The following is a 15,184-nucleotide window of genomic DNA, read 5'->3' as shown; positions in this document are numbered from 1 at the left end:
AATATATATTCTTTCAGAGCGAACGTTTTTAACTCAAATCTTCTGGGGGTCCCTGGAACAACATATTTTCAGATGGGGGTCGGTGGCCAATTACATATAATTTTGGGGGTCCTTGACATGAAATAGTTTGAGAACGACTGATATAGAAACATTGTTTTTTCAGAAAACTGATATAGAAGACATTTCTTCAGTACAGATTTTTTTTATGTAGCCATTCCATAGTTTCACCATAGGGGGGCAGCATTTATCTTGTTAAATTGTATCATTTCTTGCCTGAGGATGCTAGTTGGATGACACCTAATTAATGCTTGAAGACAGAGTGATGCGTACCTACCCAAAGCCAACGTTATTTGCATATTGCTACTGTATATACTGTACACCTAAGTAGTCCTATTTAAAGTAATGTAGGCTTTTCATAAACTGTACAGTGATCAACATGTTTAACCCATTTTGGGGCGGGAACCCCTTTTGGTGTTTTAAGCATTACGTTATACTTTAGCTATTGAAAAAAAGCAGACCTACAAGCTCATAGCGCGGCACTCGGTGCCGAGCTATGAGCTTGTAGATCTGCTGTTTTTGAAAAATCGTGAAAATGTGGCGCAAATCTTTGAATATATATTATTTCATAGTGAACGTTTAAACTCAAATCTTTGCTTCTGGGAGGTCCCTGGAACAACATATTTTCAGATGGGGGTCGGCGGCCAATTACAGATAATTCTGGGTGTCCTTGACATGAAAAAGGTTGAGCACCACTGACAGAAACATAGGTTTTTCAGAAAACTGTTAGGATTTAGAAGACTTTTTTTTAAAATCGTCCTCAGGTCTAAATGGGTTTAAAGGTTGTGTGGCTGCAAATGTCAAGATTACAGTGATATAGTCATGTGTGATAAACCATTTAATTAAGACCCCAGGTCCGTCCACCCACCATCTATACCGCCCTGGACCCATTCCAGGTCCTTGGTCCCCAGCTGGATTACCGGGTTAATGATTTACTTTTCAGAATGAGTAATTTAGGAGATAATAATGCATTGCCACTTTGCTAGTGAGGTGGGAGGATCCAGTGATTAAGCGCAGCTGTGAGTTGTTTATGGCTGAAGGACAATGTGTAGCAGGAGTGGCTCACAACCTAAAAGTCTAATACTGTATCTCTCCCGAGGGATCGGGATATCCTTTTGACTTAGTGGTTAAGATCTTGGCATTCTACGCCGGGTTCGATTCGCCCGGTGGTACAATGGTGCCGTGACGCGGATCGGGTTTCCCCGTGGGAGGAGGTCAAGAGGGGGGGGAGTGACGCAGCAGAGATTAAAATAGGGTGCGTTTTGCATCCCAAAACGCAGTTTATAGTTAAAGGACCACTTCACCACTTTTCAACCTATCTTCATATAATAATAATAGGTCCTCAACTCATCACTAATAATCATGATAAAATGGCACGATTCTTTTCTACTCGGTCTGTGTCTCATAGGAGGGCTGTGGGCAGTTTAGAAACCATCATTAGGCAGATTTTTTTTTAAACAAGATTTATTTACAAAAATGTTTAGATTTTCATTATCGTGAGAACGATGGCTTCCATTTTTGCATTGCAACTTTTCAGGACTAGAAAGCCTGCAGTTTCTATTAGCTTGTATTCCCCATCGATGATGTCACTGGAAGACGGTTTCTGAACTGCCCACAGCCCTCCTATGAGACACAGACCGAGTAGAACAAAAATTGCGCCATTGTTTCATGATTATTAGTGAGGACCTATTATATGAAGATAGGTTGAAAAGTGGTGAAGTGGTCCTTTAAGGGACACAATAAAACAACGACCTCTGCATCCACGGGATGCACTACTGTACTACTGTAGTGTTTTTTTTATTCTAGTTTATTTTGCTAGCTTTAGTTATAATAATCCTGTTTTCTACATGGATATAACCACATTATAACCATATAAAATGAAATGGGAGTTAAATGCTGCAATTTGTAAAAATGGCAAAATATGACTCCTATAACGTAATTGAAGCGGGACTCGTACAATGTCCCTGGGACTCATTTCTAAAAGACCATCCCTGCATCCTGGGACTCATCTAAAAGACCATCCCTGCATCCTGGGACTCATCTAAAAGACCATCCCTGCATCCCGGGACTCATTACATTGAAAACCTATTTGCAAATTACATCACTGTAGCAGAGTGGCTCACAACCTCAGACTGATGGCCTTAATATCTCCCTCCCGAGTAATGAGGATATCCCTTTGGCTTAGTGGTTAAGATGTTGGCTTTCCACGCCAAAGAGATCCGAGCTCGATTCCCGGGTGTTACACATGCAAAGTGTATTCTCTGCCACAATGGAATAAACAAGGGCAGCCCGGCACGTTGGCAAAATGGACTTGCAGAGGAAGAATGTCTAGCCCATTTTGGGCGGGAACGCCTTTTGGTGTTAGCATTATGTTATGCTTTAGCTATTGAAAAATAGCAGATCTACAAGCTCATAGCGCGCCACCGAGTGGCGCGCTACGAGCTTGTAGGTCTGCTATTTTTGAAAGATCGAAGAACGACTGACATAGAAACATAGCTTTTTCAGAAAACTGTCAGGATGTAGAAGACATTTTTAGAATCTGATCTCAGGTCAAAATGTGCTAGGATGACATAATGACACAGTATAGCCTGCAGCCTTCCATCCAGAGAGGAGAGGACATAACGCCCTCTGGATCCATCTGGTGGCTCTTTTCACCTCTAGCCAGTTCACATGCCTGCACTCTGTTGACATTCGCTCTCTTTTCTTTATTTAAAGGAGAATTCAATGCTAGAAGGCTTTCTTACGTTTATTTGTAGTTATTAGGTCCCCACCAAAGAGGTCCAGGTGTTATTTTGTGCAAAATGGCATTATTGGCTATTTCCCCTAATATAAGCCCTCAATGGGGATGGGTTTTTGTGCTAATTCGTTCCATCGAAATAAATAGTAAAGTTGATTTTTGAGCGATGGAAAAAAGAGAATTAGCACAATGCCCCATTCAATTCAATGCAATTCAATTCATTGAGGGCTTATGGTAGGGGAAATAGCCAATAATGCGCTTTTGCACAAAATAACACCTGGACCTCTTTGGTGGGGACGTAACAACTACAAATAAAGGTAAGAAAGCCTTCTAGCATGGAATTCTCCTTTTAAGTTATTATTTCAGTTATTTCAAGTCAAGTCAGTTATTTATGTCATTACCCTAATGTGATAATAATTCACAATACAATATATTTGGCTGTACAATAATGACATGTGGCTATTTGAGCTACGAATACAAATCCTGCATTTTTCTCATATTCGTCAGTGGCAGGAATCTACCTCCACAATAGGGCTGTGAATCTTTGGGTGTCCCACGATTCGATTCCGATTCTTGGGGTCACGATTCGATTTTTTTTCCAGATTCAAAACTATTCAAAATGATTCTCGATTCAATACATAGGATTTCATCACAATCTACTCCAGCCAACTGAAGTGACTAATATACTACAGTAACTTGAAAGGCATGATGTTTACTGTGATTAGGGTGAGCTTACATTTCATATCACACACACCATGTAGTGAAAACTCCTGTAACTGTAACCAGAAAAAAAGATTTTTTTGATACCCCTACTCCACAATGTCTACCAACCAACCATGCAAAACACATTACATAAACGGACCACGCCACTTGGGATTTGCACATGCAGCTCATGTGACCACTTTACCCCCTGCTCTGTCTCACATGCCTCTTCATGCTAAGCATTCCATCCTCCAGTGGCATGCAGACACTGACTGTCCTGGCCTGAATGGCTGTCTTAATCGCGTGGTGCCACGCCGTCAACGGAACACCTGTGACGTCAGCAGAGACGAGACTTGGTCCTGAACCGCTGCCAGTTTTACCGTCCGATGAATACTAATATTATCCTCTGTTAACAGACTAGTCAGAAGGTTCTCAACCTATGGGTCGGGACACCCAGGGGTCCTTGAGGGAGTTCCAGTGGGTCCCCGGCTTAAATTAACATTACTTTTACAATATACATTGGGGGTCCCAGAGATAGAAATGCCATTAAATGGGAGGTCTGTTAGCCTCGGTCCCAGGCTTACTTTTCTGCGAAAAGAAGAGCCTGGTCACAACATAAGGCAGAGAAGCTATCGGCGGACGTATCCTCCGGAACATCCATCAGATGTATTTCCCCCGGATACGATATTTTTCCGACCAATCACAACACTTGTTTCATTCGTGGAGAATGTAAACTGATTTGTAAAGCATCAACGTCATTTCCTTGGGCGATACTTCCGCTAAAATCCCGCAACTTCCGCTGATAGTCTTTTCAGCGTAGGTCTTGCCCAGGGTGGAGGTCTGTAGACTGATGCATGTCAAACTGGGAGGTCCTTGAAATTAAACGGGTTGAGAATCACTGCTAGAGCAAATCGTCTCTTATGGGGGTCTCTCCTGGCATGTCTTTTCAAATGGGGGGTCTGTGGGATAATTAGTGTCAATTTGGGGGTCCTTGACGTGAAAAGGTTTGGGAAGCACTTTCCTAAATTATAGGTGGATGCTGCAGACACTAAGTGCTGTGAGCTTGTAGATCTGCTATTTTCAGCATGCAAAGTGTAAAATGACTTGTACTGGATCTCTTGTCCACTAGTCCCTTCCTAACATTTTACGAAATTGTCAGTATATTTCTATATATGTCTTAGTTGTAGTCATTGTAGCTTCGTTTTTATTTATTTATTTTTATTTATCCATTTAGTTTTTCGTCAGTGAAAAAAGGTAGTCGACGAACATTTTTCGTCTTAGTTTTAGTCGACAAATCAACACTGATTGAAGCCTTTCTTTTGGAAAGAAGAAGTTATGTTCAAGGCGTTTATGAAGTCATGCCATTTATTGCCTATTAGACATTTTTGAGAACTTGCCTAAAGGAAATCTGTCACAACAGCAAGTTCTTGTGTCAGCTAAGACAACTTTGGGGTTATTAAGTTCAAACTGAAAGCCCCGCCCACATTGAACATTCCATATGGGTTGGAACCAAGTTAACCAACCAGTGGTGGAAACTGGAAAGTAATTAAGTATATTTACTTAAGTACTGTACTTAAGTACAATTGCGAGGTATTTATTTTGTACTTTACTTATATTTCCCATTTCCAATACTTTTAGGTTCTACTCCACTGCATCTCAGTTCCAAATATTGTACTTTTACTTTTTACAACACATTTATTTGACAGCTTTAGTTACTAGAGAATCCCTCGGCAAAAGAAATTAACCCATTCTGGGCGGGAACCCCTTTTGGTGTTAGCATTATGTTATGCTTTAGCTATTGAAAATCACACCCGTGTGAACCGAGTGGTGCAACTCCCCCCCCCCCCCCCCCCCCCCTCTGTCTCTCTCTCTCTCTCATTAGCAGGCAACAGTGCAATACTATCTCTCCGTCTCTGTTTCTGGCACGACAGCGCCCCTACTAGTACTCATGAGTCACACATGAGTCACACACAAACATAGGTTAACGTCACAAACATAGGTGAACAACACAGACATTGCTGTTCCTTGGAGTGGTTGCACCACTCAAAAATAGCAGACCTACAAGCTCGTGGCGCGCTACGAGCTTGTAGGTCTGCTATTTTTGAAAAATCGGAGAACCACTGACATAGAAACATAGCTTTTTCAGAAAACTGTCAGGATGTAGAAGACATTTATAGAATCTGATCTCAGGTCAAAATGGGTTAAGGAAAATCAGACCCGTCTGAATAGAGTTGTGCAACAGTTGGTACCCATAACATACAGACATGGGGACGGACGGACATTGCTGGTTCTAGGAGTGGTTGCACCACTCAAAAACAGCAGTTGACGCAAGTCAACAGTAGTCTGTCTGTTGACAGTCTGTAGGTTGACGCTAGAGCCAGGAAGGAATGCCACGTGAATCTGACGTCCTCCACAGAGAAGCCCATTCACGTCGCTGGGGAAGTCAAAACACTGAGCCTGCCTATTTAGACTGGTGGCCTATATCCCTGTACAGTAGCAGCTTCACACTGAGTACAGTGTGTCACCTTGAGGACACCCATGCTGTCTCTGGCTAGTTCTCTCCATTTCTCCATTCATTCATTTAACCCATTTTGACCTGAGATCAGATTCTAAAAATGTCTACAAGCTCGTAGCGCGCCACCGAGTGGCGCGCTATGAGCTTGTAGATCTGCTATTTTTCAACAGCTAAAGCATAACATAATGCTAACACCAAAAGGGGTTCCCGCCCCAAAATGGGTTAATCTTTCAGACAGCTGACCAAAAGAAAGAAACAAATATATAAATGACTATAATACAATATGCTGTTATGTTTGTTCATTCATACGGCAGCTATAGGCTCGTTTTAATTATATTATATTCTGTAGACGTGCTACAGTACGTAAATGTACAGTATTGTCACTTAGGTCGGAAAACAAGACCAAAAACCATAGCCTGTCTGGAAATTCGCAAACAAAAACCTGTGTTCCTGCTTCTGTTAATTCATTGGTTAAATGAATCAAAACCTCCAGACCGACTGAATCACTTTCATGACATCCATGAATAAAAACCTCCAGACAGACTGAATCACTTTCATGACATCCATGAATAAAAACCTCCAGACAGACTGAATCACTTTCATGACATCCATGAATAAAAACCTCCAGACAGACTGAATCACTTTCATGACATCCATGAATAAAAACCTCCAGACAGACTGAATCACTTTCATGACATCCATGAATAAAAACCTCCAGACAGACTGAATCACTTTCATGACATCCATGAATAAAAACCTCCAGACAGACTGAATCACTTTCATGACATCCATGAATAAAAACCTCCAGACAGACTGAATCACTTTCATGACATCCATGAATAAAAACCTCCAGACAGACTGAATCACTTTCAGGACATCCATGTCACTAATATAGACGGAAAGTGGCAATATTTTTCAGAAATGGTGAAAATAGCCAAACTATCAATGTCATAATATTTTGTTAGCGTGTACATCAGCTACTTCCACTACGGTCATATGACCGAGTATACAATATAGGTTATTGTCCGACACTGACAATTATCTTTAATTTCCCTTATTTTTCTGTGGCCTAATACACAAGGTCTTCAGAGATTATTTTATTTACGGTAATTTTAATGAAGAGTTAACGCAATATGCATTTGACATAATTCAACTGATGTATTTGTAACATTGAAATACCAGACAGTCAGGGATTTGTTAGTCGTGTAAAATGTGGAAATCATTTAAATTGCTTTTCAAAGACATTCATAAAGTTTGTGTCCAAATATAGTATATTTATCACCGTTTACATTAATTAGGCAAATCTACGTAAGGCTTTATTGAGTTAAATATACGGCAATGTTGTGACTGTTCAGCATCTAATGTATCTTGTTGTGTGTAACATTAACATAGGGTACTTCCTCTACCAGACCCTCGCCCACCCACCCTATACTGCCAGCCATTGTAGGGAAGGCGTTATGCAATCAGTTCACGAGACCAGCCCGCCCTTGTCTCTCAAGACGGACGCGTTAACAGATACCATTTCCGGCTCTGTCGACCTGTCCGTAATTATATTTTTACATTACAATGCTTGAGTACCTCTCTTCGTGCTACACTCATTCTCACCGTTACTGACTGACTTACTTATTGCCGACTGTGGCTCAGGAGGTAGAGCAGGTCGTCCAATGATCCATGGGTCGGCGGTTCGAATCCCGGCTCCTCCTGTCTACATGTCGAAGTGTCCTTGGGCAAGACACTGAACCCCAAATTGCTCCCGATGTGCTGGTTGGTACCTTGCATGGCTTCCGCCGCAATCGGTGTATGAATGTGTGTGTGAATGGGTGAATGTAATGCACAATCTATGTAAAGCGCCTTGGATAAAGGCGCTATATAAATGCACCATTTACCATTTGCCCAGCATACTGGCTAGAGTAGATGGTACTTTCCAGTTGTAGTACAGAATAAATGCAATCAGAGTAGGTCTGCAACTATCAATTATTTTCTTAGCGATTATTGTATCTATTACTTTTTCGATTAATCAAATAATCGCGAAGTGTGTTGTTTAGTCATCTTTTTAGCATTATTGCACACAATGCGGTGTCATGCAAAAAGGGGAAGTTGGCAATCTACAAGCCCGTGCATTGTGCGATTTATTTTATTTACTTACCTACTTACCTATGATGACATGCGCAAAATGATTTATGATTCATGATTATGAATCGATTATTTTATAAGATTATAGATTATTTTTTATAACCTATTAAATCGGTTAGTTTGATTAACTGTTGCACCACTAATGGAGGGAAACGGTTTCATTACCCCAGGTTCCTCTTTACATTGTATGCAATATATCAGTGGTTCCCAAACCTTTTCATGTCAATGATGCCCAAATTGACACTAATTAGCCCGAAGACCCACCATTTGAAAACATAATGCCAGGGAACCCCCATATGAGAAGATTTTTACGGCTCTAGCAGTGATTCTCAACCCGTTTAATTTAAAGGACCCCCAGTTTGACATGCATTAGTCGGCGTACGGACCCCCATTTAATGGCATTTCTATCTGTGGGACCCCCAATTTATATTGTAAAATCAATGTTATTTTTGGTACAAATGGGGTCCATTTGGTTCCATTTGTACACTCTCAGAGTTACAGACCCATAAGGGTCCATTTGGGTCCCATTTGTACACTCTCAGAGTTACAGACCCATAAGGGTCCATTTGGGTCCCATTTGTACACTCTCAGAGTTACAGACCCATAAGGGTCCATTTGGGTCCTAACTATCATTTTTCAGTGGGGTCCCCGGACCCCACTTTGGGAACCACTGCTCTATGCAATATAATAATGGTCCCACATTAAGACGACAAATGGAGAAACCCTAGTGGAAAACTTGACAGGAAGTGTAATTCCTTCCGTTTCAGGAGTGTTCCTCCGTTGGAACCGGTCCTCCAAGTGTGTGGACGAAGCGTACGAGGAAATGATCCACATCATCGAGTACAACAAGGAGCTGCAGAACAAAGTGAACAGCCTGCGTAGGCAGCTGGCCCAGCTGGAGACGGAAGACCCTCTGCTGCAGACGCCCTAAAGAGAGGTTGACCTGGAAATGGAAACCTGAGAAAAGGTATTGGAATATGAGAATGACGAACGGAAGATACGAAACAAAACATGTTCCTTTCCTGCTGAAATCTTCTATTTCTGTTCAGTCACGCACGCACGTACACACGTACGCACGCACGCACGCACACACACACACACACACACACACACACACACACACACACACACATAAAGTACATGAAGTACATACATGTTTGTCTGTGTATAGTATAAAATACTATTTTCCTGATAACAGAAAAGCATAATTGTATCCACCAGTAAATCATGATTCTACGTAACTGTATCCAGGTTTGGTTGGTACCTGGACATTTTGACTGATTTTCTCCATCAAGCTCCACTCCCAGTTAATGTTTAAGTACTTGTTTAAAAAACTATTTTGTGATTACTTTAGCTGAATGGATTGGAAATTGTGCCATCGTGTGATTGGAGGAGAATTGCATTTGTGAAGAATCTGTAAATGAATAGATGCGGACTGCTGAAAGGATGAGAATATAACAAAAGAAACACACCCCTTGCTCAGATTGACGATAAGTCACACAATCCTTCCTTGTATACAATATATCCCACCATTCAGCATGCTCATACACATTCAGTAGAGACACAGACACTAGACCTCACCCAGTCTTTCAGGTGCGCAATTAACCCATTCTGAACGGGAACCCCTTTTGGTGTTTTCCAGCATCATGTTATACTTTAGCTATTGAAAAATAGCAGATCTACAAGCTCGTGGCGCGGCACCGAGTGCCGTGCTACGAGCTTTGTAGATCTGCTATTTTTTGGGAAAATGTGGCACAAATCTTTTAATATATATATTCTTTCAGAGTGAACGTTTTAAACTTTATTTATGTGATGTATTGCCATGCTTTTTGTTCTTGCTTAATGTAAAGTTCTGTGGATTATGAGCGTGTTGCTAAATGCCTAAATTGTAACTCAAATCTTTGCTTCTGGGGGGGTCCCTGGAACAACATATTTTCAGATGGGGGGGTCGACGGGCAATTTTTGAGAACGACTGATATAGAAACTGATATAGAAACATGGGTATTTCAGAAAACTGTCATGATTTAGAAGACTTTTTTTTTAAATTTCGATGTCAGGCCTAAATGGGTTAAGCTGGATTTATACTTTGTTGTGCTCGAGTGTCGAGCACCGAAAATAGACCTGTTAGATCAGCTAGTATCTACAATATGGACCTGTTAGATCAGCTAGTATCTTCAATATGGACCTGTTAGATCAGCTAGTATCTTCAATATGGACCTGTTAGATCAGCTAGTATCTTCAATATGGACCTGTTAGATCAGCTAGTATCTTCAATATGGACCTGTTAGATCAGCTAGTATCTTCAATATGGACCTGTTAGATCAGCTAGTATCTTCAATATGGACCTGTTAGATCAGCTAGTATCTTCAATATGGACCTGTTAGATCAGCTAGTATCTTCAATATGGACCTGTTAGATCAGCTAGTATCTTCAATATGGACCTGTTAGATCAGCTAGTATCTTCAATATGGACCTGTTAGATCAGCTAGTATCTTCAATATGGACCTGTTAGATCAGCTAGTATCTTCAATGTGGACCTGTTAGATCAGCTAGTATCTTCAATGTGGACCTGTTAGATCAGCTAGTATCTTCAATGTGGACCTGTTAGATCAGCTAGTATCTTCAATATGGACCTGTTAGATCAGCTAGTATCTTCAATATGGACCTGTTAGATCAGCTAGTATCTTCAATATGGACCTGTTAGATCAGCTAGTATCTTCAATATGGACCTGTTAGATCAGCTAGTATCTTCAATATGGACCTGTTAGATCAGCTAGTATCTTCGGTATGGACCTGTTAGATCAGCTAGTATCTTCAATATGGACCTGTTAGATCAGCTAGTATCTTCAATATGGACCTGTTAGATCAGCTAGTATCTTCAATATGGACCTGTTAGATCAGCTAGTATCTTCAATATGGACCTGTTAGATCAGCTAGTATCTTCAATATGGACCTGTTAGATCAGCTAGTATCTTCAATATGGACCTGTTAGATCAGCTAGTATCTTCAATATGGACCTGTTAGATCAGCTAGTATCTTCAATATGGACCTGTTAGATCAGCTAGTATCTTCAATATGGACCTGTTAGATCAGCTAGTATCTTCAATATGGACCTGTTAGATCAGCTAGTATCTTCAATATGGACCTGTTAGATCAGCTAGTATCTTCGGTGTGCAACCAAGTATAACTCGGGCTTCATTTTCTCCTTTTTACACATACGGGTGTGTATGCATTCACATTAAGTTACACATACGGGTGTGTATGCATTCACATTAAGTTACACATACGGGTGTGTATGCATTCACATTAAGTTACACATACGGGTGTGTATGCATTCACATTAAGTTACACATACGGGTGTGTATGCATTCACCTTAGTTGGCACAACACTAGTTTGAGGATTCCAACCCGTCTGTGGCGCGTCGTCTTACGCATGAATTCAGAGAACATGTTTGCGATGCATGAAATGCTTACGTGAATGTTCACATTGTTATGGAAGGAGGTGGGGCCCGTAGGGTACTTTATTCAATAAATAAACGTTTCGATCTTAGATCTTCATCAGGTCAGTATGACCTGACGAATGAGCCCTACCTCCTTCCATGATGGCCTTATTGGCCCTGCACCCACTGTCGAGGTGCGTGGAAATAGGTATGCTCTGAAAATGTTCACATTGTTAACCACTGTTTCCACTTTCAAAAATTCTAAATGGCCCATCGCAAGCTTGTACTGTACATGGATCCTCTATTCTTTTTGATGATGTTTAAAAGAGTACCTAATGACATGCCAACAATAAGGGCGCCATAAACTGACACTTTGCAGACTGACATGCTTTTCAGAGTGACTGTGGCAACACCACTGGTGGTGTTGTGTGTTCTAGGTTTTTTCGGAGGGTATACTATTATTTTAAAAAGCAGGTGGCTTGCTGGTGCTGGACAAAAGGTAGATACATACAGAGAAGGAGAAGTCCGCACCCAGTCCTTGCTCCAACAGTGTTTCTTTTGTTAAAACACCATTCTAATCAGGACGTGACGTTTCGGCAGTGAGCGGCCGAAACGTCGCGTCCTGATTTAATAGAATGGTGTTTTAACAAAATACACTCACACACAAAATACACACACACACAGGCCAGGGAGAGTACAGTACAGTACTACTCACTTCAGACCCGTCTGATTTAAAAGATATATATTCTGGGACGGTATACTGGTATATAGTGCAACATATTGCAACATACACCATACGGTACTGGTAGGAGTATGTGTCTTTTCGGCACATTGGATGATATTACGAAGTGCTATTACGATGTGGATTAAGTCTTGTTGAAATGCAATATCTTGATAGTACTTCAGATCATATGTTTACATTCCAGAAATTATATTCCAAAATATTTTTTGCACCCTTGATTCTATTTTTTGAGACCCTAAAGTGTAAGTGTATAAACAGCTGGAATTATTTTAATTTGTTATTTCCAACAATGTTGCTCCCGGTGTTGAAGACCAAAAATATTTTCTAAATGAGACTGTGATGAATATGAAAGCTTAGGTTTGTCATTAACAGAGAAGGAACCCAGAAATATATATAAAAAAATATCATCTTTTTTTATTTCTTAAATCGATATCTTGTGTATGTGTGTACGTCACAAGTGTATGATTGAACAAAATACTTTTTGTTACAGTGATGTAATGTCCCGGGACCCAGGGGTGGTCTTTTAGGGACCCAGGGGTGGTCTTTAATGTCCCGAGACCCAGCGGTGGTCTTTTAGATATGTTATGAGTCTTACTTCAACAACGTTAAGATTACAGTACTGAGTACAGTATTGCACCCCAGGACCCCCGGAGGGTGACATGATTGCGTCCTTTCTCAATTTAGTGAGTAAGGATGCAGGCTATTTGCATCACTGTTGTTTACATTAATGTTATCTGTAAACAAAGTCACCTTTTTCCAAAGCAATTTAATTTACTGTATATATATAAAACATAAAGTGGTACTAATATATATATACTATTTTTCTTTTCTTGTGTATCTAACACTATAACTTCTTTAATTCCGTGCCATGTATTGTTGCCAACATGACCAAAAGTCTTAGTTATGAATGTGAAAGCACCACAGTAATAAAATGAACATATCTCATTGGCTGTGTTGCAGCCAGGATTATATACTATTCTACTGTGTGTGTGTGTGTGTGTGTGTGTGTGTGTGTGTGTGTGTGTGTGTGTGTGTGTGTGTGTGTGTGTGTGTGTGTGTGTGTGTGTGTGTGTGTGTGTGTGTGTGTGTGTGTGTGTGTGTGTGTGTGTGTGTGTGTGTGTGTAAACTACAGTTTTCCTGCTTTCATGGGTTTCTGTAAAGTGTAAATGTAAAATATCACTATCATTCCAACTTTAAAACATAATTCCACTATAATTTGGTAAGACGAGAGATAGTTTTAAAAGGATCCCTGGCTAATAATAAGCTGTATATGCCTTAAACTAATACATTATTATAATGCCCTCTATAACTAAAAGAAATATATATATATTTTTTTTAGAAATGGTTCATATTTTACTCAAGGTTCTCAAAGTTTATGCCATTTGTCCATGGCATAAATCCAGCCCTATGGAATGCACATGCTAACAAAAATATCAACTTGATACTTTCTATGGTTAATATGATATGAGCATCAAAAAAACATTTTAAATATGTTTTCACAGGGCTGGATTAGCACCTCTGAGGGCCCCTGGGCACTGAAGCCTGAAGGCCCCCCCCCCCCCCCCCCCCCCCTGCGCCCCAGAGTGACAAACACATGTTGTATTTGACCCACATAGTAAGCAAATGGGTGAGAGAATCCAATCTGCCAATGCTGGTGTATTTCAGTGTTTTTACCTCTTTTTGGCGAGCTACCTGTCGCGCTATGCGTGCAGAATCTAAACAAAGCCAAGCTGGTGTGTGGACACACGTCTTTTATTCCACCAGAATCACCTCTCCACCTGTCACCTGACCTCACACTGCCCACCCACCTTGTACAACAGCCAATCTAGCGCATTGTTGCTGCTTTACACACACATTGCACTTTCCAGCTGCTAAGATAATAACAAAATGGGGACATTTCTGTGGAGCAAAAAAAGCAATCTACCAAAGTGCCCATAGATGTGTTTCCATTAGCACATGAATTCCATACATTCCATAGGGCTGGAACACACATGGACAAATGACATAATCGGCTTTTATCTTGAGTAAAAAGTGTTTCTAAAATAAATAAAATATAGATGCTGTTTTTCATTTATACTTTTAGTTATACAGGATAATTATTATAATGTAATGGCATACGGTATATGACTTATTGGCCAAGAAATATATATAATATATAATATATATATATAATTTCTTCTTTTATAGTTCTTGCTCCTAAGTGATTCATGTTTAAAATGTAGGCCTGCATAGGACAATACTGGGAGATAGTTTGGCTTTGTCCCTGACACTTTCTTTTTCTTCTTATTATTGTATCTTTGATCTGTGCAATGCCTTACTACTGGAACATAATTTATGAAGCAAATGTGAAATAGGCCGACTAACTTTCATTATCACTAATTGATATAATTGTGCGAAAGAGCGTTTAAATGTTTTTTAAGCGATTAAAAGATGATTGTGCAAACGCACCTTTTGTACTTTTGTTTTTCTATGCTTATTCACACTTATGCAAACACCTAATATCAGTTGGTTGTTGGAGACATTACATCTAACAGTGTCCACGCCTTCAAGAAGAGGCTGAACAAACACCTCCTCAGTATGTGACTGTAATCCCACAAAGCTCAAGGACTGTCATTCATCCAACATTCAGTTTACACATACTGTACACCTGACTGAGTAGCTGCAGATCACTGATAGGCTCTTTGAATGTATTCATTCTCATAGCCTGTATCTGCTTAAGCTTAATAAAAAAAGAAAATAAAAGTTGTTGTTTAGTGCTACAGATCATAAATGGGTAAACATTGATTATGGAATATGATTTACACTCAGGGAATACATTTTATTTATTTTTTCCTAAACAATTTATTAGCATTTAGTAG

General features: G+C 40.2%; 1 protein-coding gene across 3 annotated transcripts in view; it reads left to right on the top strand.

The window, feature by feature from the left end:
* Window positions 1-14,763, top strand: part of mtmr9 (myotubularin related protein 9) — a 32,542-nt gene extending 17,779 nt beyond the window's left edge. For 2 of the 3 annotated variants that reach the window (XM_079526602.1, XM_079526604.1), the window contains exons 11-12: window positions 8,912-9,111; window positions 13,829-14,763. In XM_079526602.1, the coding sequence (XP_079382728.1) occupies window positions 8,912-9,075 (164 nt within the window). In that variant the 3' untranslated portion in view covers window positions 9,076-9,111; window positions 13,829-14,763. Of the gene's footprint in view, window positions 1-8,911; window positions 10,377-13,828 lie in introns of those variants that run through there. The other variant, XM_079526603.1, reaches the window with a different exon arrangement.
* The last annotated feature ends 421 nt before the right edge of the window (window positions 14,764-15,184 follow it).

The sequence above is a fragment of the Electrona antarctica genome, assembly GCF_951216825.1.
Source record: "Electrona antarctica genome assembly, chromosome: 17".
Taxonomy (NCBI): Eukaryota; Metazoa; Chordata; class Actinopteri; order Myctophiformes; family Myctophidae; genus Electrona; species Electrona antarctica.
This window is presented reverse-complemented; position numbering and strand designations above follow the sequence as displayed.